The sequence below is a fragment of the Acipenser ruthenus genome, chromosome 4 (assembly GCF_902713425.1).
Source record: "Acipenser ruthenus chromosome 4, fAciRut3.2 maternal haplotype, whole genome shotgun sequence".
In the NCBI taxonomy this organism is placed as follows: domain Eukaryota; kingdom Metazoa; phylum Chordata; class Actinopteri; order Acipenseriformes; family Acipenseridae; genus Acipenser; species Acipenser ruthenus.
The window spans coordinates 60,103,073-60,128,426 of record NC_081192.1 but is presented as its reverse complement, the minus strand read 5'-3'; the positions used below and the strand labels follow the sequence as shown (position 1 = coordinate 60,128,426).

Sequence of the window (25,354 nt, the reverse complement as noted above, 5' to 3'; positions counted from 1 at the left end):
TTTTTACGTTTAGGGTTTTTTTTTTTTTATGGATCTCCATCAGATATAAGCTAGAGTTGGGCCAGTTAAATAATGACCAATTCAACTACGTAAATACACTCTCTGGTCAAAATGTAAATGCACTTTTACTAGTTAAATGGCAGTGCATTTTCCCCTTTAAAACACCCTTGAACAAACAAGGCCCTAGTCTGAATACAATAATGCATTACTCCTTGGCTACAGTAGTTGGAAGTCTCTGTAGGTTAAGGTTAATTAGAATAACAGTGTACACATTTTATCTTACCTCAATTTGATGTCTAAAATGGCAAAGGTTCATTAAAATGGCATTATACTTTGAATAAAGGCAACCCCTTCATTAATCATTTATCAACCATGCTTCTTATGTGGAAATTATAGACTACAATGCTTAACGAACAATAAAAGTCCTTCTCATGAATCATGCACGTTTTTGGTTACAGGAGTAAATCGACTTGAAGTAACAGATACCAACATGCACTTGTCTTATACCCAAACTGCAGGCAATCTTCTCTTTCCAAAATGATCTGATGTACAAATCCTGGTGCATGATGCTTGTAAAGTAAGTTAGTGACATTATAATTGTGATCGTGATCATTATTCATTAATGCTAACTTGGGTCCAGCAGTGCTTGAGCCGACCTGGTTTTGGGGCGAGTTGACTGGCACCCATTCCATATTAGGGTAGCACTGAATAGTTGACTAGTTGAATAGAAAACAGTTGACAGTTGACCTCAGAAATTGGTTGTCGACTAATCGCACAGTTCAGTTTCAAAGTAGCTACAAACAAACTTAACATAAATATTCAGGTTTGTGAGTGTTTAAAGTGCATACTAGTAGCAAACTAGCAATGTGAATATTTCATTTGTATTTAGCTAGTTGATTTGAAATGGAAAGTAACTGTGCAGCATGCAGTTTCACATGGATATAATAAGCAAATAACCTAAATGACATTTTAGAACATTATAAATAGTTCCAGTAAACAGTAAAATATAGTGCCCAAACAGTGTTCAAAGCAGTACATTCCCGATTACAACACCATACATTAAGAAATACACATTTTTTAAAATTTATTTTTAAGTGTCGTCTAGATCACTATTTTTACCTTGATTATTTAACTCTGTTAAATTAATAGCCGTTCTACCCCTATATCATATGAGGATTTTGGGTGGAGATCTGCAGCAGACAGTTCTCCAGAATTGGGTTTCATTTGCATAATACATTTATAAGTAATGCAAGACATCATATTTACACCAAAGTTTGTGTAACATGTGTTGCGGTTTCTCATTTTATGTACAGTATATGTGTGTGGGGCCCAATCTATTACTTCAAATGACTTAAAATTCCTATGAGCTACTAGCCTAAACACCTAATCTACCCTCTAGTACAATGTGAGAAATTCCTTGCTTATTATGTTTAGATTTTCTGATCTGGGTATTTATCAGACGCACAGTGACCTCCCCCTTTGATACCCAGAACACCATCTTCCATCAATCGCTCTGGACATAGTGAAAGAACTGGAAAGTCTGGGAACTCTGTTCATGCTTATTGTGAGACGGCTGGTGTTTTCATGCAGTAAAGTATTTTAACTCTCTCCTCAAGGACACCCTGGCCTCACAGTTAGAGCTAATTGTAGGGCAGCAGTGTGGAGTAATGGTTAGGGCTCTGGACTCTTGACCAGAGGGTTGTGGGTTCAGTCCCCAGTGGGGGACACTGCTGCTGTACCCTTGAGCAAGGTACTTTACCTAGATTGCTCCAGTAAAAACCCAACTGTATAAATGGGTAATTGTATGTAAAAATAATGTGATATCTGTATAATGTGAAATAATGTATAATGTGATATCTTGTAACAATTGTAAGTCGCCCTGGATAAGGGCGTCTGCTAAGAAATAAATAATAATAATAATAATAATTGAGGCCCCAGCAGACATTGTTTTCTTCCTATAGAAATACTGATGTGCAAACTGATCAAGCAGGGTGATTTTTTAAAATGAAGCATTAGGATTAAACACAAACAAATAAAACAAAACAAAACAAAAAAATCCTAATGAAAAACATGTGACAACAAAATTAGATATCTGCAAGTAAGGTACCTCTATATACCCTCAGATAAAAATGTAAGTGTGAAATATGGATGGATCGACACACAGTGCTACATTGTGTCTCCACATACCCCAAGATTCTGAGTCTCTCAGTAACATGGCCACTTATTTATTTTGACAACCACATGTACTCTGTTCATTTTCACTGTCAAAATCTGTTTATAGAGTCAAACTTTCCCTAAAGATCATTTTAGATGCTTCATTGGGTGGTTTCACTGTAATAGGTTCATACTTTCTAGCTATTAAGAAAAACCAACTTACATCCAGGATCTCTTTATTGGCTTTTGGAGAGGTTGCTTCTCTCAAAACCTTGATGGCAACAGGAATCTTCACATCTTCCCCTTCAGGAATCCATAGACCCTGCCATGAAAACAGACAGAAACAGTCAACCAATACTTCACAACTAAACCAGGGAAACCTGTTCTCGGGTATTCCTACAGTTAGGAGGTTTCATAATAATTTTAATCATGGACTTTAGCCTCCATTTGTCTTCCACATCTTGTCAGTAAGCCAAATATGTATATGAACATTGCTAATTTATACTATGATCTCGAAAAGCTTCATATGTTCCAGGCATTACTGTGAGCTTCACTAGGTTTTTGGAAGGAACAGAAAATTGACTTATATTGATAGCATCTACGTGTAAAATAATATGTATTTTGTCCATGTTAACATATGTTTAAAGATTTATTTTAGTAGTGTGGAGTAGTGGTTAGGGCTCTGGACTCTTGACCGGAGGGTCATGGGTTCAATCCCAGGTGGGGGACACTACTGCTGTACCCTTGAGTAAGGTACTTTACCTAGATTGCTCCAGTAAAAACCCAACTGTATAAATGGGTAATTGTATGTAAAAATAATGTGTAAAAAAATAATGTAATTGTATGTAAAATTAATGTGATATCTTGTAACAATTGTAAGTTGCCCTGGATAAGGGTGTCTGCTAAGAAATAAATAATAATAATAATAATATAACCATGTAGATGATGTGCATTGAAAAGTATTCTCTAGTTAAACATGAAATGATACATTATTTTCCACCTTTCCAGTAAATGTTTACCTTGTACACTGTGCCAAAAGCTCCAGAGCCAAGAACCTTCATTTTTTTAAACTCTGTCTCTTTGAGGATCCGCAGCAGGGCCTGGTTTGGTGCTTCTCCACTTGGAGTTAATGGCTCCACCAGCTGGAATGATACCACACACACTTATACACAGCTATGGAAACAGTATTTTGAAGCAGTTTTCAAGTTTTCAAATTCCACAGACCATAACATCTTTGTAGTAAATTTGAGGGCTCACCATACTTGTTTCTGAGCTTACCACCTTATATGTTTACCATGACTGCAGGCAAAGAGGTAGGCAATAGGAATCCTGTTACACCGCTGCCTCTTGTACTTTAAAAGTTACGTACCCATATACTCACTTCAAACATTCAATCAAACATTATATTCTCTTTTAAAATATGTTTTTACCCTTAACTATCTATAGCAGTAGCAGCAAATATCAACCTTTGTCTTGCCACAAGAAGTTAAAATTAGTTAGTAATAGGTAGAGAATCTAAATGGAGGCACTCCGTTTAAAAAAAAAAAAGTCTGTTTGAGTAATTGGAAGCTCACACCAGGTAACCCAGCATTTTTTTTAATTTCTAAACTAAATTGCATTAAAAAAAGATACAGGGGTCTGAAAGGTACGTAACACATATTTCAATCCATTTATATACTACTGTTATATGCAGGCAAGACTGACTTGTAGCGCCCTGTAAGTAGAGGTTTGGGCTGTGGGAGACAGTTTTCCTATCCTCATAGCGACACAATGGATTTTGACAGTGTAGCAATATCAAAAATATCAAACAATCACATATCACTTACATATACTGTGGGGCCAAATTTTTACAAAAATGGAAACAGACCAATTCTGAGAATTTTGCACTAAATGTATTTAAAAACAAAACTTCAGTGAAATACTCAATAATTTCATTTTAAGTGGGAAAGTGGTAATTGACATAATTTCAAATATTTATTTTATGATTTTATGACTTAGGCAGATAAGGTTTTTGTTGACCAGGGTACTATCAAAATGTACCCTAGGTACATGTCGATATATCGAAGTGTAGCCTGGTTTAGACAAAGCTATCGTTTGGTACAACATCCATATGTTATGATACTGGTCAGACCCAATCTGCCAGACTGTACAGCAGTGACTGACTAATGCTTGTTGGTAAGTTTGTACTACAGCTCCCAATTTCACTACAAAGAGAAGTGATGCATGCTGAGAGTTGTAGTGTTTAACATTTTTAAAATAAAATGTTTGGGAAGTAAGACTATAAACCCCAGATATCATCCCTGAGAACTGTTTGTTTTCTTTTGGCCGAGAGTTGTAGTTTATACTAGATTGTTATCATTTTTGACTCTAACAAGTAAATAATACAAATACATTTCAGAAACAATATGTTGTACACTTTTTCTGTTATGCTGTTAGCGTTGGGCTTGGTTACCCCCAGCGCTCCAGATAAGCTGCGTACTGGGTGTTTTACACATTGAATAAATATGAATAAAGTATGATATTTAAATGTAATGCATTAAGAATACGCATAGTTTGACTTGTCATGTTATGAAGCTTCTTGTACTTCGTTGGCTCCCAGCGTCTCAGTGGTCAATTGTGAACATACTGCATGCAGTAGCTAAGAGAATGGATCATAGAAATACCGGCACAGCTAATTGTAGCCTGCCTGGGAATTGCTTGAAACTTGTGACCAATAAGTCCCGGTTTTCAATAGAAAAAAAAGTATGGTTGAATCCACTCACAATGTGTGTTTGTGACTGCTGAATAAGTAACTGGTTCTTGATCTTTAGGATTTCTCTGTGCCATCCTAGTCCCCCTACCCTACCAATTTACCTATCTGTCAACCATATTTTTGGAAGGTCAATCTATATAATAATACACTATTCTATGTTTGGAGAAAGCTTTATAATGCTATAGCAAGGTGATCAATAAGTAATACAATATTATTGTTTCTTTATTTGCATTAGTGCAGTATTGGTACAGTTTAAAAATCTATATTTTTGGACATTTAAATTTTAAAAAATATGTTAGGGGGCTCCCGAGTGGCGCATCCAGTAAAGGCGCTCCACGTGGAGTGCAGGTTGCGCTCTATAGTCTGGACGTCTTGAGTTTGGGTCCAGGCTATTCCACATCTGACCGTGGATGGCAGCTCCCAGGGGGCGGAGCACAACTGGCCGAGCGTCGCCCGGGGGGAGAGAGGGTTAGGTCAGCCAGGGTGTCTTCGGCTCACCGCACACCAGCGACCCCTGTAGTCTGGCCGGGCGCCTGCGGGCTTGCCTGTAAGCTGCCTGAGAGCTGCGTTGTCCTCCGACGCTGTAGCTCTTGGGTGGCTGTATGGTGAGTCCGCAGTGTGAAAAAAAGCGGTCGGCTGACGGCACACACTTCGGAGGACAGTGTGTGCTCGTCTTCGCCCTCCCAAGTCAGCGCAGGGGTTGTAGCGGTGAGCTGAGCTTAAAAAATAATTGGCCATTCTAAATTGGGAGAAAATAATAAAAATAATTGGCAACGATTAAATTTATATATATATATATATATATATATATATATATATATATATATATATATATATATATATATATATATATGTGTGTGTTAGGGAGTGTATCTATTGACTGAGAAAGGAAGACATACAGAAGACAACCAAAAAAACTGTAACAGTGAATGCAGCAGCTAACTACATCGAGAGTAACAACTTACTGGACTATAATATAATTTATATTATTAAGGCAGGAGCAGGGGTTAATTTGAGCCAGTTCACACCGGATCCCAGATGTGGTACCTTTTTTATCTGACAGGAAAGAATTAAACAGTTTCCAAATGATGAACTGTATGAAAAACAATAACAACAAAAATAAGTTGCTACAAAAAAGAACTCTATATTCATAACATGTACAATAAAAAAAAATGCTTTCCTGTTCCATGAATTGAATGACAAAAGTGTACCGTACCAGTGTCGTAGGAAATAAGTTGACCGCACAAGCGCAGTAATGCAAAAGTAGGCAAAAAAGTGGCAAAAGTAAGGCGGGGCAACAGTTTGATTAAAGGAGAGGTTGACGGCATGGCTTTTTATTTTTATCTGACCGTTTTATTTGCAAGACTGTGTATGTTGGACTGTGTTCGTGCCACTGTCTTTTTGCAAAATAAATATGTAGCACATTTTGCTAGTTAATGTTTGTTACACAAACAGAAATACACATTAATATCACAGGCTACTTATTAAATTATGTATTTGTTGCTAATATATATTACAGTGATATTCACATTCCCTTATCCAGTGTCATACTGTCAAATACATCCAATTTACTTATTAATATGAATTATACTTACAAAATTCATTTTAAATTATTTATTTTTTGTTAGGCTAATATAACTGATGTACAGCAATATTCATATTCCCTTGTCTAGCATCATACTGCTGAAGACATCTGATTTACTCATTTATATAAATTATACTTACAAAATTCATTTAAAATTATTTATTGTTTGTTAATATATCTGATCAACTTATTTCCTGTGCTCGATCTACTCATTTCCTGGGTTTGATCCACTTATTTCTGTTCCACTGGAATCTACCACACTCTCTCCCTCTTCCTCAGCTAAGAACCTTGGAGTCACCCTGGACCCCTGCCTCTCTTATTCCCAGCACATCTCCACTCTGGCACGCACTTGCAGATTCTTCCTGAGCAACATCCGAAGAATCTGACCCTTCCTCACCAACTATGCTACCCAGCTCCTGGTCCAGGCCCTGGTACTCTCCCGCCTAGACTACTGCAACTCCCTCCTGGCTGGCCTCCCTGCGTCCGCCACCCGTCCGCTCCAGCTCATCCAGAACTCTGCTGCCCGCCTGGTGTTCTCTCTGCCTCGCTTCGCCCACGCTACTCCACTACTCCGCTCACTCCACTGGCTCCCGATCACCGCTCGCATCCAGTTCAAGACTCTTGTACTAGCCTACAGCTGCCTTGACCAGACTGCACCCAGCTACCTCCAGACCCTCATCTCTCCCTACACCCCCACTCGACCTCTCCGCTCCGCCTGCACTAGAAGACTAGCTCTACCTCCGCTACGCTCCCCTGCCTCCAGAGCCCGCTCCTTCTCCACCCTTGCTCCGCAGTGGTGGAATGACCTTCCTACAGATGTCAGGACTGCCCAGTCCCTGACCACATTCCGGCGCCTCCTTAAGACTCACCTCTTCAAACAGCACCTGTAGAACTCCTCTGTTTGTATCCTGGGACACTATCACCCTTCATTTAAATGTGCTTTATTTTGCTCTTATCTGCCCCCTATTTTACTGCATTTAATCCTGTACTTCAGAATACTGTAATCTGCCAAGTGTTTAACCTGTAGTACTTTGTATTTAATCACATCCTGATGTAACTATCACTATTTAATCATATCCTGATGTAACTATTACCTGCTGTATTATTGAATTGTGGTTTGTCACACTTGTACTTTGCTTGAACAAAAGTTATTGTATTTCTTGCTCTTATTGTATTACTTGTATTGTAACACTTGAAATGTATTTGCTTACGATTGTAAGTCGCCCTGGATAAGGGCATCTGCTAAGAAATAAATAATAATAATAATAATAATAATAATAATAATAATAATAATAATAATAATATTTCCCAGTCTAAGCTCGTAGACATGAGAAACAAAGGAACCTCCCCTTTAAATTCTAGAGCTTGATCAACTTATTTTCTGATCAACTTATTTCCTAGGACACCGGTAAATGAAGCGACGTCTATAAGTAAGAAAAAAATTACACCCCAAACAGTGAAACACCAAAATACTAGTGCTCTTAACAACAGTGTCGTCGCTCCTGTTTATCAGATAAGTAGGCACGTCACTGGTATTGTTAAGACTTGAAGATTATGTTAAAACGCAGTTGACGTGTAGCCACCGACACCAGCAATAAAACACGAAACCCTGATACACAAGCAGATGATAACTTGAAGCATGTATGGGAGCTACTGTAAATCAAGATCAGTATATTAGGCCTAGAAACAAAAATGATATCCTTAATTATAAGATCCGGCAGGACTAAATGGCTGTGAGACATTGTTGGATTTTTTTCAGGTAGAATGTAAGGAAAACCATATGTGCAGTATTTATTAAAAAGTACTCATGACTTCAAGGTAATGCTGCATTTTACTCAGCCAAAATACATTTTACTCACAAAGTGTTTAAATTGGAGATTAAATTACTCTAAGACCCAAAACCTAATATGGAGTTCTGGTTACCCTCATTGCAAAATGAATGGCACGTGAAATATCAGAGCCTATTATTCCCCCACAATCTGGGGCTGTGGACGATGTCTGTCTGTCTATCTGTATGTCACACTAACAGTTTTTACACAAAGAGAATCGCTCAATGGTTATGAAACTTGCTCAAATTTAAAACGCACTTTTTAAACCAATTTTTTATTCTCAGAAACAGCCTGCGTTTTAAATTCGAGTATAGTGATGCGTGCATTTAAATAGCCAACAAAAGACGTGACTGCCCAACTACACAAACAGCAACGTGACGGATTGCCAAGAAAAGACGAACAAAGACGTCATTGCCCGATCTCAAATCATCCATAACATACAGGCTGCCATTTTAAAGAAGCGTCATTAGCTTCCTGATGAAGTCGAAGAGAAGCTTTTACAATTTCAGCGTTTCGTTATTAGGCTTAGTTCTGACAAACAGTACCAGCTTGGACAGATCGGAATTGCTGATCAGACTTTCACAAAAAGGGAGAAAAACAGGAAATGAGAAACAGCACATAACTGTAATGCCCTGTGTGACAGAAGATGGCCGCAAAATGCCTCCATAGATAGTTTTCTTTCTTATGTGTAATTGAGGTTGCATCTTTGTTTTATTTTTTTTTACATTTTGTTGAGGGTGAGAAATTTGGGCTGCGACTCGAGGGTGTCTTAAATTCAATGGAATATAGTACACTGAAATGTGTTAGGTTGATATCATAAGATACATTATCTAAGGATCTCGACATAAGAGTTTGAAATGTTGAGATTGTGATATAATGTATCTTGTGATTTCGACCTCATATTTCAATTTAGGTAAAATTATCTTTGGATATCAACATTTCGATAACTTAACCTCCCTACCCTTTCTCATCATATCCACTGCCGCATATGTCTGAATACTCATGAGATAATCAAGCAATTCTCTGTTGTGAACTGGGCCATAAAGGCTATCGGCAGTCTTGTCTACAGTTAAACATGGGGGTGGTTCGATCATGATATGGGGGTGTTTTAGCAGTTCAGGGACTGGAGGCATTCATGTGATTGAAGATTGAAGAAAAAATTGCAGCCATTGTATCAAAACATCCTACAAAGTAGAATGCTCGTAGTTCGATTGGCCAACACTTTATCTTCCAACATGACAATGACCCAAAGCATACGTCTAAGTGAACAATTGAATATTTGAAGAAAATAAAGATACATGTTCCAATAGAAATGCTTTGGTCTGATGTGAAAAAAGCTGTAGCCAAACATTGTGCATCCAATCTGTCTGAGCTGAAAGAAATATGTAAGACAAAATGGGCACCGATTTCACCCACAGGATGTAACATACTGCTTAAGAATTATCGTCTGAAAGCCATAATAAAAGCAAAAGTAGTACACACGAAATACTGAAGCAGTGGTGCCAATACTTTAGTCATGAACAAATACCTTAAATGAAATAAGTTTGTTTTTTGATAAAGGTTAATCTGTTACCTTGAATTATGGTATAATAAGCATAGGGTGCCAATACTTTGGTCTATTAAATTTCTGTTAGTGTTCTGAGGTAACTCAACCCTAGCCGTGCAGTAAGACAATTCCTACTGCACAGTCATGTGATCTTGTTTCGCAAATCAACATTATGGGCACTGTACAGTGGGCACTGTACAGGGATACCCACCTGTGCACGCTACTGGCAAAGCCACTCAGTCAGTACTCACATGAGACTGAGGGAAGCCTGCTTGTTAGAATTAACTAACAGCTCTGTTGGAACCGGGACAGTACCAGGTCAGTTTGGTACCAGTTTGGTGACTTTAGCACCAGGTCGGTGACTTTAGCACCAGGTCGGTATGGTACGGTACCGGTGTGGTAACCTCGGTCTCGGTACGTCTCGGTACAAGATGGTACCAGGTCGGGAAAGGAGCGGGTCGGTGACCTCAGCACCAGTATGGTATGGGTCCAATCGGTTCGCAGTTACCATGGATTGTCACTGTACAGTCAGTACCACACACAAAACGGAGGGAAGCCTGCTTGTTAGAGGTACTAGCAGCTTTTGTAATGGTGATGCAGAGCAGTCACCAAAATGGCATCAAGATGCTGTGGGAGGGATTGCAAGCAACCAGACCCAAAGCAGTCTTTGGTCCTGCACAGCGCTGCTGAACCCAGTAGCTGCTCTCACTACACATGTGCCACAACACGCAAGCCTGAAATTACAGAAAAATACAGTGAGAAAAGAAAATATTTCTCTCATACAAAATACAGTAATTAACAATTACATCTAAACCGTCTTGTAATTTTGTCCGAAGCCAAAATGAGAATAAAATAACTCCAGTCTGAGCTATTGCAATCTGGGGAGAGAGCACAAAGTCAGCCGACTTATGTTGCTTGATCCATGGGAGGGGCGACTCAAGCTGTCGGCTTCACGCGGGGCGCAAGGCTGCAGTGGGATGTAACAAACAACAGGCTGTAGTGCACAGTATATGTGTAATAGATTATTTTTTAAAAAGATTACATCGTAAATAAATTATTGCATACATTATGTAAATACAATAATAGGCTTCTCCTGCCAGATCAGTTCTTAAAAGGAAAAATGGCACTGAGGTCTGTAAGCAGTGTAATTTTATGCCCTCGAGGGCGGGCCATGAATGGGTCACAGGTTCTGCGAGCAGCTTTCATATATTTTATTCAGGTTCGGATCTTTAGGAGGTAAATACCCATTCGGTAATGGTTACATTTCGTACTTGAAAGGGAACTCTGGAAACATCTGGAAACACACATAAATTATTAAATTATAAATGCTATTTAATATTAAATGCTAAATTGGGGTAATTTTTGATTATTAATTGAATTACAGCATTTGCAAATTATGACATGTCCCGGATTTAGGCTTCAGAGAGTTGGTAGCTTTAGTCATTATTCTTCATTTTCAGCATAAAGTGGTACTTAGGGTCAGACCATTTCACTGAAGGAAGAATTCCGGGCAATTAAATATGGAGACACTGGCTTTGTCCAGAATAGATGTTTTTCTGGATTTTTAGAAACAATCATACATACCTGTTGGAATTGTTTTCATCTCTACTGTATCTCTCTCCATCAGATTATTGCTTTACAGATTTATCATGGTTACAGATGCTTACCTCTCTCTCTTGCAGTAACCTGCGTAGTGTCCTCTTTCTCTTGATGTGACGTCTGCGCATTAAGATGAACACCATCAGAGCTATGATTACAAAACAGAGGAGGCCACCAACCACTCCAGCAGCAATAGAAGATATTCTTGATCTGAGGAATCAAATGGAAATTGAAACCCATACCATGACATATAGTATTGATATTGTTCTTATAGATATTATATCTTCCTGTACCAAACCATTTTGGGTCAAATAAACATAATTAACATGTAAGCAAAAAGTCCCAATGTGGATGGGATATAATTGTGATTTATAATAAAGTACAGTATAAAATGTATTTTCTTTGCATTCTTTTGCTGGTAGTTGCTGAATTATTATCCATTCCTCCTATGGATAACATGCACTGTTTTAGCCACTGCAGTATCAGTTCTTTACAGAACATTACTCTGCATACACCAGAGCAACAATCAGTTTACAGAATGCTACTAAAACAGTACAGGAGGTGAGAAAAAGTGGATCAATTTCAAAGTCTGTAACACAGTGTGGAGCTTCCTACATTCCAATCACTAATGCAGTTGCTTTTTAGATTTTGTTCAGCGAAATGTTTGACAATATTTATCTTAAAATAATCTGATCTTTGAAATGAATTGTTAAGGCTAGAGTTTACATTTTTAACACTAACCCTAATCCTTCCCTTTGTCATTTCTCTCCCTTTTTTCAATTTTGTACCTTGTACTTAATATCAAAGACAAATCTGGTTAAATGGAGTTTCTTTTATCTTTTGTTTTTGGGTATAAAAATCTACAAAAGTGGCCACTGAACTATTTAAAAATGTAGTGAAAAATATATACTGTACATGCAAGACTATTATGATCTAACACTGGGGTTCCCATAATGGGGGCTGGGGAACCTTGGGGCCCACAAGATAGTTTCAGGGGTTGTAGTACACACAAAAATGTTCTCCCAATAACCCTGACAAAGCAGGTCATGGGTGGCCTTGAGCCAAGAATGTTTGTGAGCCCCTGATCGAACACAAGGTTGTAGTAGCATTACATTAACTCTGTAGACAGTTATACTAGTATTTTTTTGTACAGTGTTGTATTTATTTGCCATGCTGTATGTTGTTTGTTTCTGTTAGTATTAAAGTAACAGGGCTTTGAAAAATATAGCTTTATACAGCCCCACGTGTTGCTATAACTGTATAAATAACGTTCCGGTATTTTTTTTTCATTCTTAACATCCTGACAACTTTTTACACTTATAACTTTAAAATCTGTTTCAAAGCCCTGGCCGCTCAAGTGCACTGGGGTTTGAGATCTGTCCTCTAGTCTAAATCACTGCATGAAGAGTGATATATATATATATATATATATATATATATATATATATATATATATATATATATATATATATATATACAGTATATATATAAAACAACATAACAACAAGTGCTCTGGCTTTTCTGTTCCATACCACATCATGGATTGTTATTGCTGTGTTAGCTGTTTAAAATGTGGGCAATAATCCTTACACTTTCAGTGCACTAGCGCAGCTATTTTGAAAAGAGCTTTGAAACACACTTTAAAGTAGTGTAAAAAGTTGTCAGGATGTTAACAATAAAAAGTTAAATGACACTTACGTTATTTAAACATGTGGGGATGTGCAACGCTATATTTTTCGGAACCCCGCTACTTACTCTTTAAGAAGCTGGGTGACACGAGGAAGTGAGGCATGCATCTCTTCTGAAAGGGGGCCTCCAAATGGAGACAAAGTTATTTCTCTTGCATATAATAGCAAGAGATTTTAAAAGAAAAAGTGAATGCATGAAAATAGATGTTTCATGCTATTCACCCACAATATTGGTTCATATGGCTACAGCTGTTCTTCCAAAAACTCTGTTTAGATGCTGTGCAACCTAAAGAGACTTGCATGTAGTGCTACACTGTTCTGAACCCTGGCTTAATATGAACATATTCATAAAAAATATTTGTATTCATTGTTGCTCTTTTTTATTATTTTGTTTCTTGTCAAGATTCTATCTTTCTGCTCTCCAAACACTTGAAACATGTTTTATTTGAAAAACAAATCTTTGGAACAGTGGTGTGCCGTCAGGACCTTCAAGGTATTCTCTGCTGACCAGACAGTGCCAAGTAAACCGTCAGTCAAATGACATTACGTTGTGCTTGCTTATACTATGAAACATACTACTCTAATTATTATTTGTTCATTTGTCTGAAGCCTTTTTTCCAAGATGACTTATAGGGTTTACTAGAGGTTTTTTAAGAGTCTAGGGGTTTCCTGAAGGGGATGTGATCAGCCACTAAGGGTGGATTGCGTACATCGAGATTCAGCCTGGATCAGACTCGATCCCGGATTGAATCCTGGATTGATATGTTTTTTTCCGTTGCGCAGATCGAGATTCAAATTCAATCCTCGATTACATTCCAATCCTGGTGTTAGGTGGATTGAGTCTGGATTCTCGTGAAGTTGGCCGGTTATTTTGAACGTGTTGGGCAAATTCAGGATGCAAGAATGGTTAGATATTATGTTGTTCATGATCGTAGCAATTCTTTTATTGAATTTAGTGACAAAAGTTTTATACAGCGAGAATCAGAAAAGAAAGCGTAACCAAATTGGTTAATATTTTAAAATCACAAATAGTTAGATACAGAGACAAAAAAGACTCTCTTCCTCCACTCATTCAACTGCTACTTACTCTGAGATTTTATGCCACAGCCACAGGGTCGTTTCAGAAAGTAATCGGGGACCGGTTTCATGTCGATGCGTCGACTGTGTGTAGAGTAATTCACAGGATCACTGAAGCTATAGCAAATCTACATGAGCAATATATTAAATTTCCAACGAGAGTACGCAATACTAGTCATTGTACACAGCAACTGATTTTTGCTAGAGCAGGTTTTCCTGCTGTAGTAGGTGCTATAGACCAGTGGTGCGCAAACTTGGGGGCACGTCCCCCTGGGGGGGTGTGGAGTTTCACTAAGGGGGGCGCGACTGACTAAAGAGGCAGTTCTGTTAAGAAAAAAAGATAGAACATTTTAAATAAATACATAAATGACAGCTAATTAGGCCAAGTTTCTTACCTTTCAAATGAGCCGTTGACGATTACTCTCGAAGTGTAAAAAAAAGATTTCTAGAATGATTTTGAATGTTGAATTTGTGATACGCGTATGTATTTAGCTAAATCTGGACTTTTGGTGGTTAAGGATAAAAATACTCAATTTGCATGGAATCGGGAAAATAAACTGTTAAAATATAAAGTTATGGTCTAACGTTTTAATATGGAGGGGGGCGCGACAAAATGTATGCTAAAAAAGTGGGGGGGGGGATTTAAAAACTTTGCGCAACACTGCTATAGACTTTCGGAATTGTAAAGGGTTTTTTTCAATCAATGTGCAAATGGTTTGCAATACTGAGCTAATTATTACCAACGTAGTCACTCGATGGCCTGGATCCATACACGATTCTCGAATATTTGATAACAGTTTTATTTGTGCCAAGTTTGAAAATAAGGAGATTGGAGGTTTATTATTAGGTGACAATGGCTACCCCTGTAGGCAGTATTTAATTACCCCAATTTTAAACCCTGGAACTGGTCCTGAAAGACGTTTTAACAAGGCTCATGCACAGATGAGAAATGTTACTGAACAGACATTCGGCGTTCTTAAAAAGAGATTTCTATGTTTAGCATTTGGACTTGTTAACTTGGAAAGGTCACTCATGATCATAGTTGCATGTGCAGTTTTGCATAATTTCAGTAGACTAGCGGGGCTTCGGGATTTTGAAACAGATGCACCTCCTGATGACCCTGCCCCTCTGCCTCCTGTGCACGAAAGGCATCAAGATGGAAAGGCAATGAGTCAGCAGCTGCTAACACAGTTCTTCAGCAGTTAAACACGGGTAAAATAGCCTAACTGATTACTATTTCACCACGAGTAGATAACAGTGGATTTTAGCTATTGCGGTAGCGATTTATTGGGTTGGTATATTTATTATAAATAGAACAATTACGTTCAACAGTAGGTTTAGAAAAACAAACAGATGACATGTAAGATATAATAGTTAAGTGTATTTATTATTCTGTACACATTGATGTACATTTATTCCTTCCCATTCCTTTTCAATGCAGCTATCTGCAATGTTTATTTCTCCTCTTTCAATGTGTAGATCCGCATTTTCAATGTGTGTTCTTTATGAGCCATCTCCAGGAGGGCTGCGCCAGGGTCAGATGATTCCCTTCTTCGCTTTGTTACAGACGACGAAGTAAAAGGAGGGGGGTCAGCGGGAGGGGGGGTTGCGACGACTCTGCTACCCCAGTCCATTTTGTCACGGCACGCCACTGCCAAGGAAACATGCTTCAATGCATTCCTCACATCCCTCTTCATCATCGTCAATAATATGTAAATGTTGTGGTTAAGGTTTTGATTAAAAAAAAGATAATACACTGTCTATCAATTTAGAGATCCATAACAAAAAAAATAAAACAAAACAGCATGCATAATCTCTCCACTAATGCTCACTACACCATTTTATTGCACAAAGTACAGATATGCAGATTCCAATTAAAAACAAACATGATTATCTTTATGTATTCTACAATACAGAAATGCAACAGTATTATGTACTTACCCCTGATGGTCACAGCCAGACAACCCAGGTCCCTTACATCTGTAGATCAAAAAAACACGATGTTTGTTAGCTGTCTGTGTGTGTGAAGCCTAAGGTCTACGTGAGCCTTTGTGGGGTAACCTTAAGAAAAACTTAATATTATTGTGTAGAACAAGTAGTGTGTAGATCAGTAACCTGATTAGGTGTCCAGTTTTATAGGTGAGGGCTGGGCAAAAGTGTAGTTTGCGCTATCGGTGGAGTTAGGATTTTGCTTTGTTCCTGTGTTTTGTTTATTTATTTGTGTTAATAAAAGTGTGCGAAAGTGCTTAAACTGCAGTTCTACTGTTTGAAGGGAGTAGAAGAGCCTTGATCGTGACGCTACGCCACAATACATAACATATACAGCTGTGTGTGTGTGTGTGTGTGTGTGTGTGTGTGTGTGTGTGTGTGTACGCACACACTGCGCTCTAGCTAAGGTTTAGGGTCATTGAGTAATTTACTCTCCACTATGTGAGTAAAATGCAACATTACCTTTAAGTCACCATGAGTACTTTAAAAAAATACTGTACATACTTTAATGTTAACGTATGAGGTATGCATCCTACAACCTTACATCTTAACTGTAATGTTATTTTGAACTACTGTACACAAACTTGGTCTTGTTTGCTTTATTGACCACAAACAATAAGGCTGTGATGCAAATAAATACAGAATCAGATTTTTTTTTTCATTCCAACGCTGCAGATAGAATATGCATAACAAAAGGCAAGCATGTACATACTATATATTTCTAAAGAAATGATAATATTGTATTCATGATTGATTGCCTTGCTATAGCATTCTGACTCTCTCCAAACACAGAATATTGTATTTGTTATATAGATTTCCCTTCCAAAAAACTTTTTTTTTAAGGTAAATCTATATAATAAATACAGACCTACCAATTTACCGAAGACAGCACAGAGAAATCCAGAATCCAGATGCTTATTTGCCAGTCACAAACATGTATTGCAAGTGAATGGAATCAACCATACGTTTTTTTTTTTTAATAATTTTTTTATTGAAAACCTGGACTTTGGGGCACCTGGACCACATGTAGTATAGATGCCGGTAACCAATGAACTCAAGCTGTGCAGGAAAATTGTTACGCATTGCATTACATTGTTACGCATTGCATTACATTTAACTATCAGCTTATCTGGAGAGATTATATATATATATATATATATATATATATATATATATATATATATATATATATATATTGTAAAGGACTCACCCTCACTCGGGTTCGTCGCCCCTTTAAGAATCAACCCAGGAACACAGAAATGGATTTTTCAAGCGCTGACGCGCTAATTTTTTAATAAACACAAAAATAACACCAACAAAATACAAAAGCAAAATAACACCTAGCTCCTCTTGAGCACTAACTCGACTTGCAGGAACACCCTGACTAACGCGGGACAGCTATGCTGTTTACCCGCCCTTCTCCAAACACACCGGTTTCAAACCGCACTTATTTTTTTTTCTTTCTCTCTTCCTTTGGCTACCTGGAGACAGCGCACCTCTCTGCCTCCTTCCACTCTGCAGCCCCGAACAGACTGCCTGCTCACCTTTTAAACCCCGCACCTGGGCCTAACTTCCAATAATGCCCAGGTGCGGATGATAATTAAATAATAAAACAATTAGCAAACTAAATGACACAATTGAACAAATAACAAAACAATGAAACACAAATTAAACAAAAAGGTGCATTTCTCGCAGGGAGGTTTTAACCCCCTCCCTGCTGTCTCTCACAACCCGCTATCTTACATTTCCCCCCCCTTGTCTTTACAAGACACAGGCCACGAGACGGCCACCTCCTCCCCTAAAACACAACCACCCACCCTCAAGTCCATAAATGTCCCTTCTTGCCCTCTCCCACGGGCAGGCTTGAGGGTGGATCGGTCCACGTCCCGGCTCAGCCAGGTAGGGACCTCGCACCGGCGACAAGGGGACCCAACGGCTCAACAGGGGCGACCGGAGCGTAGACCGCGGCACTGGAGGATGCAGCAGTGGGCAGAGATCTTCCCCTGGGAACCGGCGCAGTGACGTCCGATCACCCAGGGGAAGCGAAGCAGCGAACAGGGGGAGCAAAAGCGACGTCTGGCAGCAGCCCAGCGACGTCTGGGTGCTCGGGAAGAGCGGAGCAGGGGACCAGGGGAAAAGCTGTGGCCAGTGCTGCACACTCCTGGGCTCAAGGTCCAGCGCAGGAAGGTCCGGGAAGACCGGCCGGGTGTCCTGGAGCAAAGGGTGAGGGACTGGACGCAGCGGTGCCGGACTGGACCGTAGGGGCGGTGGTCGGGGCTGTGGTGGAGGTAAACTTTTCACCTCCCCCCTGGGCTCCGGAAGCGGCGGCTCCTCCCCTCTGGGCTCCGGAAGCGGCGGCTCCTCCCCTCTGGGCTCTGGAAGCGGCGGCTCCTCCCCTCTGGGCTCCGGAAGCGGCGGCTCCTCCCCTCTGGGCTCTGGAAGCGGCGGCTCCTCCCCTCTGGGCTCTGGAAGCGGCGGCTCCTCCCCTCTGGGCTCCGGAAGCGGCGGCTCCTCCCCTCTGGGCTCCGGAAGCGGCGGCTCCTCCCCTCTGGGCTCCGGAAGCGGCGGCTCCTCCCCTCTGGGCTCCGGAAGCGGCAGCTCCTCCCCTCTGGGCTCCGGAAGCGGCGGCTCCTCCCCTCTGGGCTCCGGAAGCGGCGGCTCCTCCCCTCTGGGCTCTGGAAGCGGCGGCTCCTCCCCTCTGGGCTCTGGAAGCGGCGGCTCCTCCCCTCTGGGCTCCGGAAGCGGCGGCTCCTCCCCTCTGGGCTCCGGAAGCGGCAGCTCCTCCTCTCTGGGTTCTGGCAGCGGCAGCTCCTCCCCCTCTGGCTCGGGAGGCTGCGGAGCTCCGCTAGCCTGCTCCCATTTTTGGAGTAACAGCTCCAATTCGGTTGGCTCTCTTCTTTTCTGCGGTGCCAACCCCATCTCTCTCCTCCATCTCTCAAGTTGCTCCTTCTGAGCAACGGCATTTCTGGTGATCTGTTCGATCATTTGCAATAAATCCATCTTCTGGGTCTTAGGGGCGCCCACACTCTCTGCCACCATATGTAAAGGACTCACCCTCACTCGGGTTCGTCGCCCCTTTAAGAATCAACCCAGGAACACAGAAATGGATTTTTCAAGCGCTGACGCGCTAATTTTTTAATAAACACAAAAATAACACCAACAAAATACAAAAGCAAAATAACACCTAGCTCCTCTTGAGCACTAACTCGACTTGCAGGAACACCCTGACTAACGCGGGACAGCTATGCTGTTTACCCGCCCTTCTCCAAACACACCGGTTTCAAACCGCACTTATTTTTTTTTCTTTCTCTCTTCCTTTGGCTACCTGGAGACAGCGCACCTCTCTGCCTCCTTCCACTCTGCAGCCCCGAACAGACTGCCTGCTCACCTTTTAAACCCCGCACCTGGGCCTAACTTCCAATAATGCCCAGGTGCGGATGATAATTAAATAATAAAACAATTAGCAAACTAAATGACACAATTGAACAAATAACAAAACAATGAAACACAAATTAAACAAAAAGGTGCATTTCTCGCAGGGAGGTTTTAACCCCCTCCCTGCTGTCTCTCACAACCCGCTATCTTACAATATATATATATATATATATATATATATATTACATACAGTACAGCATTTAGAGAACAGCTTATCCATTACTAATTAGTCATTTAGCAGACGATTTTATCCAAATCGACTTACAGAGACTAGGTAGTGAACTATGCTGCTGTAGAGTCACTTACAATAGGACCTTGGTTTTATGTCTCACCCTTTGTTTACATCCTGACGAGTTGAGTGTGTGTCTGTTGGTGACGTCACCACCTGTTTAATGTGCACTTGCATTTCTCCCATCTCCGTGCGTGATGACGTTTCCGCTGTCACCTCTCCTCTCTTGACAATGATGACGCAGTGCTCCTCAGCTTGCAGGGCGGTCTGCCAGACTCCCAACTCCACCATTTTATCCCCTTTCTTTTCTTCAGCCTGTGGGCTCTCACCTCTCTTTCACACCGCACCGTCCTCTCTCCCCGACGATGCCCGCCTGCAGGTCGCTCCTGGCCCTCAGTTGAGCTACCAACTCTTCTAGTCGAGCTCACAGCTCGTCTCCTCTCAGAGGTGTAGAGTCCGCCATTTCCTCTCTTAGTTCCTGCTTCACTCCTTCCCACTTCTAAACACCAATGTAGCGTTCGTCAGGTCTGAGGGAAGCAGGACTCCAGAGACAAGGTGGGATTGCAATAGTACCGGTTTATTTATTTCTGGAAACCGACTGAAACAATGAATCTCTGTTCAGGCCAGGGTTCATGCCAAAAATAAAATAACTCCAAATACTGCTATTGACTCAGTTTCTCTAGCACCCTTCCTTTCCCTATCACCCACTCTTTCTTTCACGTTCTCACTCTCAGACTCTCTTCAGGATTCCCTCAACCACTTCACAGTGCAGGCCCCTTTTCTCTCAGCCTGTCTCTATGTCCCTGACACTCTCTCAGCATCCCTTCAGGTTCAAGTCTTGGTGCGGTCTCCTGCTGCAGAGGATTGTCCCCCCTGTATATAGCCTCGGAAGGGGCTATATACAGTGCCTATAGAAAGTCTACACCCCCTTGAACTTTTTTCACATTTTGTTGTGCCAGTGCCTCAGAGTTTCATGCATTTAAATGAGTTTTTTTTCCCACATATCTACACACCATACTCCACACTGTTAAGGGGGAAAAAGTTTTTATTGAGAAAAAAATTATATATTAAAAATACAAAACTGAAAGATCATAATTGGATAAGTCTCTACCCCACTGAGTTAATACTTGGTGGAAGATCCTTTGGCAGCAATTACAGCTGTGAGTCTGTTGGGATAGGTCTCTACCAACTTTGCACACCTAGATTTGGCAATATTTGACCATTCTTCTTTACAAAACTGTTCAAGCTCTGTCAAGTTCCTTGGGGAGCATTGATGGACAGCAATCTTCAAGTCATGCCATGAATTTTCAATTGGATTTAGGTCAGGGCTCTGACTGGGCCACTCAAGGACATTAACCTTTTTGTTCCTTAGCCACTCCAGTGTAGCTTTGGCTTTGTGCTTTGGGTCCTTGTCATGCTGAAAGGTGAACTTCCATCCCAGTTTCAGCTTTCTTGCAGAGGGCAGCAGGTTTTCCTCAAGGACTCTGTACTTTGCTCCATTCATTTTCCCTTCTATCCTGACAAGTGCCCTAGTCCCTGCCGATGAGAAACATCCCCATAACATGATGCTGCCACCACCATGCTTCACAGTAGGGATGGTGTTATTTGGGTGATGCGCTGGGTTGGGTTTGCGTCAAACATAACGCTCTGCATTTAGGCCAAAAAGTTCCATTTTAGTTTTGTCAGACCACAAAACTTTTTGCCCCATGGCTACAGAATCTCCTGAGTGTTTTTTTGCATACTTCGAACGGGATTCAAGATGGGCTTTCTTGAGTAATGGCTTCCTTCTTGCCACCCTACCATACAGGCCAGATTTGTGGAGTGCTTGGGATATTGTTGTCACATGCACACTTGGAGCAGTCTTGGCCATAAAAGCCTGTAGCTCTTTGTGGAAGGGTGGTGGGCAATTCACTGACACAAGGCGCATGGATTTATTTGGTACAGTAGCTGGCGCTGTTGTCCGTGGACTAGATACTGACAACAGTAACCAGAACCACGGTGTTTACGAATATAGGTACAGGCACAACAGGTGCTCGTAAATAATAATGAAAAGGCAAAAGAAAAAGGGAAAATAAAACCCAGTAATAAAACTATAAACAAAAGTGCTGCTTACGGCAACGACAAAATTTAAAAAAAAAAAAAAAAAAGTGCTGCTTACGCAGTGCCCCCACTGCCGCTAAGCCGGTCAGAACAGGGAACTCCGTCCTAGCGGGATGGCCGGAGTTCCCCGTACAACTAAGCACGTCCCCTTGGATACGTGATGATTTCTGTTATTTATTTCCTCTTTAAATTATTTTACAGCCGGCTGTTTTCCCCAGCCAGGTTTGCTTCGTTTTGTTTTAAAACTGACGTCTTTTGTCAGTGTCACTGTGTGTTTCTCAAACACGGCCACCCGAGTGCACAACCAAGCCAGATCTTATGGGCCGAGCAGTCTCCCATGGCCCGCCTCTCAGCCACTCAAAGAGAGGGAAAGCACACACACCCTCTTTCCCACCTCTCCGTGTCATCGCCATGACCGACAGGCAGATCCCACGAGACTGCTGCCCTCCACCTGCAGTAATACGGATGTGCAAAATAGTCAGTCCAGATCTCCCCTGTTACACTCTTGCAAAGTTGCCATTGGCCTCTTGGTAGCCTCTCTGATCAGTCTCCTTCTTGCTTGGTCATCTAGTTTGGAGGGACGGCCTGATCTAAGTAGGGTCTTGGTGGTGCCATACACCTTCCTCTTCTTAATAATCGTCTTGACTGTGCTCCAATGGATATTCAAGGCCTTTGATATTTTTTTATACCCATCCCCTGATCTGTGCCTTTCAACAACTTTGTCCCGGAGTTCTTTTGAAAGCACCTTGGTGCTCTTGGTTGAGTCTGTGCTTTGAAATGCACTACCCAGCAGAGGGAACCTACAGGAACTGCTGATTTATCCTGAAATCATGTGAATCACTACTATTTAACACAGGTGGAGGCCACTTAACGTGTGTGATTTTGAAGGCGATTGGTTAACACCTGAGCTAATTTAGGACTGCTATTACAAGGGGGGTGGACACTTATCCAACCAAGCTATTTCAGTTTTTATTTTTAATTAATTTTCTACAAATTACTAGAATATTTTTTTCACTTGGAAGTTGTGGGGTAGGATGTGTAGATAAATTAAAAAAAAAACTATTTTAATGCATTTTAATTCCAGGCTATAAGGCAACAAAAGGTGAAAATCTTGTAAGGGGGTGTAGAATTTCTATAGGCACTGTATATATATATATATATATATATATATATATATATATATATATATATATTGTGAGGAAGCAGGTGGAGTGAGACAGCAGGGAGGGGGTTAAAACCTCCCTGCGAGAGAGAAAAGATGTGCGAATGCACTTGTTGTTAATTGTTTTATTAATGATTGTCCGCACCTGAGCGTTATTGGGCAGTTAAAAGGAGAGCAGTCAGTCTGCTCAGGGCTGCTGAGGAGAAGGAGGCAGACGAGGTGCTCTGCTTCCCAGCAGTCAGAGAGAACGAGCAAGAAAGTTAAACAGCAAGTGCGGTAGTAAACTGTTGTTTTGTGAGGACAGGGAAACGGCTTAGCCGTCCTGCGTTAGTTAGGTTCCTGCGTGTGTAGTTAGTGCTCGATAAGAGTTAGGTGTTTGTTTTGTGTTTTTGTTTGTTTTATTAAAAGTGCGCGTAAGCGCTGAACGCTATTTCTGTGTCTGGGTCAATTCTTAAAGGGGCAACGAACCCGAGTGGGTCAAGTCTTTTACAATATATATACACACACAGTATTAAAATAGGTAAAATGAAGACAGAACAGAATGCATTTGTGACAGGGTACCCCCTGCCCCTGGGTGTATTTTGGTTTATTTTTGTATAGTGCGGGTTATGTAGCACGGGTGATGTCACAATTAGTGGTCACAGGGATGTCACAATTAGTTCACGTGCAGACTGTGCCGGCGCCAGACTGAATGATTAGCAATTGAGTCCCGGTACAGCTGTATTTAAGAGTCACAAATTTCTCACTCGGGGTTAGGTGTACAGAGAGGTACGGGAGAAGGAGATGGGAGAAATAAAAATAAATAATTAAAATAACAAGCATGCTACTTGTTAAAAGGTCAGTGTTTGTTTGTCTTTCTTTTGGCCATCGTGCCGTTTATTTGGATTGTTTTATGTTTGTTTAAATATCTGTTTAATTATTAAAACTCACGCACCAGCGCTTCACCTGTAGTACTGATTTCTTTTTGGTCTGATGTCACCACAGGCTATCCTGGTAACAGCATTGTACAAATGACATTTACATTTAACAAAAACAATGTTATTTTGATTCTTGCACCCTTGCATGCATAGACGTTATCCTTCGGGCACCCTCTGCTGCAGCAAACCACAACTCAACTCCTGCTAATTATTTGAACAATGTCACATGACTCTCGCAATGTATAATGCTAGAGATCTTGCTAAGAAGATGCAATAAATATTTAAATTAGTATATTGCAGCTGTCTTCATTAACATATTTTCTCTTCATACATCCGACAAAATGTTCACTTTAAATGTCGCAACGAAAATGCAAATTGCGGTATGTTTGCGCTGCGACTGGCCCATCTTAGTACACTTACCCCTTTGTTTCTGCTGTTTCTTCTCCTTCTGTGTTTGTTGCCTCTCTCTCTGCTGGCTGGTCTCCTGTGAGGCTGGTGTGTCCATGCCACTCTCTGCGGGATGTCTCTCTGTTTCCGACACACATGTCTTCTGTAGTTCCTGTTGTTTTGATGATAATTCTTTTTTCAGGTACTCATTTTGAGTCTGGCGTTCACTGATTTGAGCACTCATGTTATTTAATGCTGTTTTATATTCCTGTTTAATTTTGATTATCTCATCTCTGGCCAGGATGCTTTCTTTAAATTCTGTGAATTCCAGAAGAGATGAAAGACATTCTTTAATGGTATTAAATTTAGGGGATTGTGGTGTATAGAGCCTTTGTTTTTTTTCTGGGTGCCACGTTCTGGCACTTTCGTTGTCTTTGTTGGTGTGTTCATTTCTGTGCTTTGTGCTTCTGTGGGGTTGTTGTTTGTTCCCACTTCTTCTTCTAATTTGCTGAAATGTTTTTCAAACACATCCAGGCTGCTCTCACTGCCCTGGATAATCACAGTGCCGTTGTGGTAAATGTCGGCTGTGAACATGACGGTATCCAGATCATTGTCTTCATACTGTCAGCTGTCTCCCGTTACATATTCCCCTCTTTTTAAAATTAGTGAAATTGGGGGGCTCCCGAGTGGCGCATCCAGTAAAGGCGCTACGCATGGAGAGCAGGATGCACCCTATAGCCTGGAGATTGCAGGTTCCTAGGGGGCGGCTCTCAATTGGCCGAGTGCTGCTCAGGTAGGGAGGGCTTAGATCGGCAGGGCAATCCACGATTCCCCGCGCACCAGTGATCTCTGTGGCTGATAGGGCACCTGCGGTTCTGCAGTGGAGCCATTCAGATCTGTGTTGT

General features: G+C 40.9%; 1 protein-coding gene across 3 annotated transcripts in view; it reads right to left on the bottom strand.

Moving 5' to 3' along the window:
• The window catches only part of LOC117400452 (epidermal growth factor receptor), a 179,297-nt gene that overhangs the window by 22,684 nt on the left and 131,259 nt on the right, over positions 1–25,354 (bottom strand). The window contains exons 16-19 of one of the 3 annotated variants that reach the window (XM_034000452.3): positions 16,172–16,210; positions 11,534–11,675; positions 3,174–3,296; positions 2,378–2,476 (exon numbers count right to left, since the gene is read on the bottom strand). In XM_034000452.3, coding sequence (XP_033856343.1) covers positions 2,378–2,476; positions 3,174–3,296; positions 11,534–11,675; positions 16,172–16,210 — 403 coding nt within the window. Of the gene's footprint in view, positions 1–2,377; positions 2,477–3,173; positions 3,297–11,533; positions 11,676–15,488; positions 15,922–16,171; positions 16,211–25,354 lie in introns of those variants that run through there. The other 2 variants (XM_034000454.3, XM_034000453.3) reach the window with 2 other exon arrangements.